Source organism: Musa acuminata, chromosome BXJ2-6 (assembly GCF_036884655.1).
Source record: "Musa acuminata AAA Group cultivar baxijiao chromosome BXJ2-6, Cavendish_Baxijiao_AAA, whole genome shotgun sequence".
NCBI lineage: Eukaryota > Viridiplantae > Streptophyta > Magnoliopsida > Zingiberales > Musaceae > Musa > Musa acuminata.
In genome coordinates this window covers 977,548-984,215 of record NC_088343.1, presented here as the reverse complement: position 1 = coordinate 984,215, position 6,668 = coordinate 977,548, and the positions used below count along the sequence as shown (strand labels likewise).

General features: G+C 29.0%; 1 protein-coding gene and 1 non-coding gene across 2 annotated transcripts; one reads left to right on the top strand and one right to left on the bottom strand.

The window, feature by feature from the left end:
• The first annotated feature begins 4,743 nt into the window (after nucleotides 1-4,743).
• LOC135613382 (uncharacterized) lies at nucleotides 4,744-5,485 on the top strand. Its single transcript, XM_065110408.1, has one exon. The coding sequence runs from the start codon at nucleotides 4,811-4,813 to the stop codon at nucleotides 5,345-5,347; it is 537 nt and encodes a 178-aa protein (XP_064966480.1). The 5' UTR covers nucleotides 4,744-4,810; the 3' UTR covers nucleotides 5,348-5,485.
• Nucleotides 5,486-6,594: 1,109 nt separating this feature from the next.
• Nucleotides 6,595-6,668, bottom strand: TRNAI-AAU (transfer RNA isoleucine (anticodon AAU)). Its single transcript has one exon. It is a non-coding gene; the product is annotated as a tRNA-Ile (tRNA).

Genomic DNA, 6,668 nt, shown 5'->3' with positions numbered 1-6,668 from the left:
TAGTATTTGTCATTCATAAATAAGAAAGCTACTACGATATATCACAAAGTATTTTCAGATATTTAATAATTAAGTTTGACTACATCAAGTCTTCAGATAAAATTTTATAGTTATAAGGCTTGATTAGTAGCCTTTTTATTAATATAGAATATAACTATAAAATTTTAAAATAGACTTTTTATTATCGAGGTAATTTATAAAATTAATACCTAAAAAATACTATTATTTCAAGTTGCTCTAATTTTATATATGTGAGTATATAATCATTCGTCTATTCCAAATATCTTATTACATTCTTTGTGATCTTCAGTATTTTCTTTCTTATATAACTCTAATATCTATCTAATGTCTCAATTAAAAATTAATATTTGATCACACATATACTTGAGCATGTAATAGACTTTCAACTATGCACACATAAATAATATTTTTTTATTTAATTCTTTTCTAAGTTATTTTTAAAAAAATTATTTTGATTAAAATTTTTTAACTGCATCATTTGTTTGAATAATGTTATATACTAAATCTCTATAAGACTTGATCAATACATTATTTATAAGATAGTCCTAACAATTCTTGAGATTTATCTTTAAATATTTTAATACCAATAACATAATATGTCTCATTCTCATTCATCTTAAAATTCTCAGTAAAAAATTTCTTGATTGAATATAATAAACTAAGATCGGTAAGTAAAATATTATCCATATATAATACCAATATAATAAACTTGCTCCTGTTGATTTTTAGATATAAATATCTTAAATATGAAGTAATAATATCAAGAAATTTTATATATCGTTATCTACTAGCTTGTTTAAGATCATTAATAGATTGTTTAAATATGCTTACCAAATTATTATTTTTTATTTTCTCTACGAATTGTTTAGATTAACTCATATAAATCTAGATCCCCCAAAACTTATTTTTATATTCTTATAATATAACTCAAAATCATAATGTTAGTAATGTTATAACGATTTTTAACGAGTTCATTTAAGAAAACTAGAAAAATCTCATTATGATCGATACATGAGTAAAACATTTGACCATAAGTCTGATTGTTATATCATTTGATATTACCCTTTAAGTAGTGTTTATATAATAGACTTTTTTACAGTTATTGGACAAGTCGATGAGTTCTTAAATACTATTTTAATAATTTATTTTAATTTTTTTATTACATCATATCACTTTTCAGAATTGTTACTTTTAATAACTTATGAAAATAATGAGGAATACTTTTGATTCTTATATTATAATCTAATTCTTATAGATATACTATATAATAATAAAAATTAATAATTTTTTTTCTTTGAGATATTTTTAAAATTATCAATTGTGATTATTTTATAAAATCATTAGTAGCAATATTAATATTATATGAGAGTTTATTAATATTATTTTATTGATTATCTTTATCAAATCATCTAATAATTTGAGTAGTAATAATATCTTGAATGATAAAGGATTATCAACCTATATCTTCTCAATATCAAGATTAAAATTTTAAATTTTCACTTTCACTAATTCATTATTTTCTAAGAATCTTCGATTATCAAATTTAATTATCTACGAACTATGATTAGGTTAATAAAATATGTAACCCTTTGAATTTTTTTAGATAAATTATAAAATATTCATAAATAGTCCTTAAATATAATTTCTTTTTATGTTAATTGAAGACCCTATAGGACAATCCTAAATATATAAATATCTTAAATTAGATTTTCTATCAATCCATAACTCAAAAGTAGATGAAATTGATTTATTAAGAATCTTATTTAAGATATACATAATTATCCTTAGAGCTTCTCCTTATATTGATTCGAGTACAAAAAATAATCCATCAAACTCTTAACCATATCCATAAGAGTACGATTTTATCTTTCAGTAACCCTATTATATTGTGGCACATATCATAAATCATACTAATACAAATATCCTACTTTTTAAAAAATCTAACAAAAGAATTAGAATGATGATTGGATTTATTATAACTATCATAAAATTTATCTCTCCCATAATTTTGACTTTTTGTATCTAATTGTCCCTCGACTTCATTTATGTACACTTATATTAATAATTTGAGACCTTACATGAATTAAATATATATAGTCATATTTTAATATGTTATCTATAAAGGTAATAGAATGTCTCTTTTTACAAAAATAAAAACATGAAGTGACTCACAAGTATAAGAATATATAATCTCAAGGAGTGTATGAAATTATATTTTATTTCAATAAGTATATATCATCCCAAGTCACCTAGTACGTAAAAGATAAAACTTAGAGATATAAGTTACAAATAGTATTCATCAAAAATTTGTAATATAATTTATACCAAAAAGGTTCAATAATAAAATAATAATCATAATAATTATTAAATATTAATTATTATAAAGAAAAACTCATAATTGTAATCATGATAAATCATAAATCATATTTTTATTAAAAATAAATAAATATTATTTTATAATTTTAAATATATGCATGTGAATAACCAAATAAATATATAAGAACAATAACTAATTTTTTATTTATCACATATAAAATTTTATCATCATGTCATATGAGAAAACTATTAAAGAAAATTATAATTTATATATGTTTTTAATTTCGTATAAAACCTTAAATTAGACCAATCAACCTTATTTAATTGGACATGCCTACAATTAGGTTACCCAAATTGGGCTCATGGATTTGGGCAACCATTTGCCTAATTAAGCCCATCAAAATTAAAATCAATCAAAATAAAAAAAAAATCAAAATTTGACTTTTTTTGAATTTGATCTAGACTTAATTAATCGAATATAAATCCAATCAAACAATCAAAATGTAGTAATTATTAAGTTTGATTAAAATATTTGATTAAAATAAATTGTCCACAATCGCTGCACAAGGCATGGTCGTAACCATCGTGCACAACAGCCACTTCGCCCAAGGTAGTTATAGTGCGACCGTGCACGCACATCGTCCAATGACCCCATTGACCTTCGACATCTAGTGACATTGGCCACGGCTAGCAAATGTCGCCGTAACGACATTGTTGTAACTGCCACAACCGATGCAAGCAACGATGGTATTGGTGTAGCCACCGCATATAACGATAGTGCACAACCACCACAGCTATCAAAGGTAGCGATGCTACTATAGCCATCGTAGGGCTACTGCACCCCATAGTGTTGTGTACATAATTATTCCTCGCGATTGGGCTAGCAACCACCGGATGTCGCCACCCTAAATAATACTATTGTCTGACAGTAAGCTGTCAATAGTGGTCCACCAATCAAGCATAAAAAACCTTATATCACCAGCAAGTAATATGATAGATTGGATAAAAACATAAATCGACAATATAAACCAATCATTCATGCATCATAAATAAAAAATGATTATCACCTTTCACGAGTGAAATATACTATCAAATAGACCTAAAGTATTTAAGTTTACAACCATAGCTCTGATATCAATTATAAGCATAAAGATTATTATTATGTGAAAAATTTTAATGTCAAAATCTAAAATCATATATATATAAGATTTATGATACATATCTTTTGATGTCATTCAGAAAACTATTATCTGATCTACCAGCATATCATCATTAAATCCGAAAGCTATAGCGATATTGATCTGTATGAGAATTAGACTCATCTTCTCCTCTCTTCCTATCATTTATAAAACCGTTATGAGCAATGAATTTAGTGACAAAAAAAAATAAGAAAAGAACTGTAATATCTTATTAATTGGTTCATATAACTAAAAAAAGATGAGTGAAGATTTATAATCTCTTAATCATATAACGTATTCATCAAGGTCATCTCATAATGAATTCTATCATAATTAGATTTACATCATATTGATCGATAACCGTAATCAAAATTTAATTATATTCATAATATATCTTACCTAATTAGATATAATTATATAATTTAATAATATGATAAGAAGATAAATATATTTGTAGTATTTGAATAGTAGGGGAGATTGATAAACCCTGTAGAACCAAATAGGTCCTAATGAAGTCACAACCTAAAAAAAAACAAAAAAATCCAACTATTGAGGTTCAAGTTTGAATATAATGTATTTGCTCCTACAAATTGTTAGAACAAAATCAAATAAAAATATTCCAATTAAGAAATCTAACAAGAGAAGATTAAAATTGGAAAGAAAGATTAGAATACCTGAAAGCATGATATGTTGTCGTAAGATGTATTTTTAGGTAATTTAATAAAAAAAATCGTTCGAAAAAGCAATCGGTAGCAAATTCTTCTTTGATTATGATCATAAAGAATCTTCAGCACCAACAAAGAAAGAAGATTATGTAAAGAAATAATATAAGAAAGATGAAAACAGAAAAGATGTGTATATGTAAGAAGATAATGAAAAGAAATAACATTAGAAAGATGAAAACTAAGATGTGTATCAGCATTTCTCTATGAAGCAAAAATAGTTAAAGCCAAAAGAAAAGAATTCATACCTTCCTCGGTCCAACCGGAGAATGTCATGTCGCCCCATGTGCAACGCCCTTCAAATATAACATTATACATATATATATATATATATGAAATATTGCCGAATATTTTTAATCCAAAACCCAACGGCTCTCCACGTGATCACTCACATGTCTTTCTTCTTTCTTACTGTTAAACGGCTCGTAGTCCCTTCAACGCTCTTCGCTGGCTCCCAACGTTCGAATTTTTAGCTCCTTCAAAATGCCACCACCTTCTCCTTCTCCCCCCATCCATCTGCTCTCTCTCTCTCTCTCTCTCTCTCTCTCTCTCACAGCTCATCTCATCCGCAAAATGGGTGGACTCTCCGCCGCTTCTTCTCACTACTGCCACACCCACAAGGCTTTCCTCTTCTGCAACTACACCCTCCTGGGCGCCGCCACCAGCTGCGTCTTCCTCACCCTCTCCCTCCGCCTCCTCCCCTCGGCCTGCGGCCTCCTCCTCATCGCCCTCCACGCTCTCACCGCCGTCGCCGCCGCCTCCGCCTGCGCCACCACCCCCGCCTCCACCCCCCGCTGGCACGCCGCCCACATGGCCTCCACCGTCCTCGCCGCCATCTTCCAGGGAGCCGTCGCCCTCCTCGCCCTCACCCGCGCCCCCGACTTCCTCGCCGAGCTCCGCTCCTACGTTCGTGAGGAGGATGGCGAGGTCATCCTCAAGATGGTCGGCAGCCTCGGCCTCGCCGTCTTCTGCCTCGAGTGGGTTGCACTCACCCTCGCCTTCGCGCTGCGGTACCACGCCCACGTCGAGAGTGGCGACCCGGCGAGGCGTAGCTCCAAGGTCGGCGGCGAGGAGGAGCTCAAGAACTGGCCATGGCCATTTCAAGTATAAGGGGAGAATGGTTCCCATTCTACCACACCATATATGATGCTCTACTCTACTATTTTACTTGGATGTATGTGTTGGAATTATTACTTCTGGAACTATATGCTTATAGTGCTTATCTATTGAACCGATTCCTTGAATCCATCCTTCTATCTTTCTATTTACAAACCTTGTTTATATTGAATTTCTTTTACATTTTTTTAAGAATATAAATTAAGATTATTTCTCATTTAAAGATTAACACTGATAAAAAATTTTAAAATTATATCAAAACATAAAACCCTTTGTTCAAAAATTAAATCCCAATCATATACATACATGAGGTGAAAGTAATAAGAACATAATTTAAAATCCCAAAACAGTGGCTGTTCAGATTAACAAGGCTGAGTGAGAATTCAGTGTCAGATTTATCAGCAATTCTGATAAATGGAAGCTAACACACTTCTATTTTAAGATGACTATAACCAGAAAAACAATGATTGGAACATGTCTTTTATTCAATACTTGTCGAACAGTAAATGTTAGGTGTGATAGATAGGCTGATCAATACTTGTGGAACAACAGTACATTTTGGATGTGATAGATAGGATGATCATTTTAAATATATAGAAGAGTTTGAAGAGTGACAAAGATACCAATTTTCCATACACCAACTCTTTGTTGGAATTAGGTACAGCACTTCATGAACAAAATAATATTTGTTTTCATAAAGTGTAAGATAAAATACGATAACATAATGCAAAAAAAAATTAAAAGAAAATAATTTTTCACTAAATGATTACATTTCATTAGGAAAAAAATGCACTTTAGCAAACAAAAATAATATAGATGATGAAAAAATAATATAATATAAATAAAATTTTCAAATTTTATGGTGCACTTTAATAAATAAAATAATAGTTTTTATATTAAAAATAAGTATGTAATGAATAACAAGAAAGTTCTCTAAATAATTTTTTATAATATGGTACACGATGCAAAAAAAATAAAAGAAAATAAATGTTCACTAAATGATATTTTTTCTATACTTTATGGTCCATGTGAACAAGCTAATAATTCTTTTAAAAGAAAATAAGATAAATTACAACAAACGATGACATTTCATTAGAAAAAAATGCACTTTAGCAAACAAAAATAATATAGATGATGAAAAATAAAATAATATAAATATTTTATATTTAAACTAAATATGTAATGAATAAAAAAAATACTCTAATTAAATTTTTAATTAAAAAATTATATATATATAATTATGGCCCATGCAGGTCTCGAACCTGCGACCTTCGCGTTATTAGCACAACGCTCTAACCAACTGAAATAATAGGTC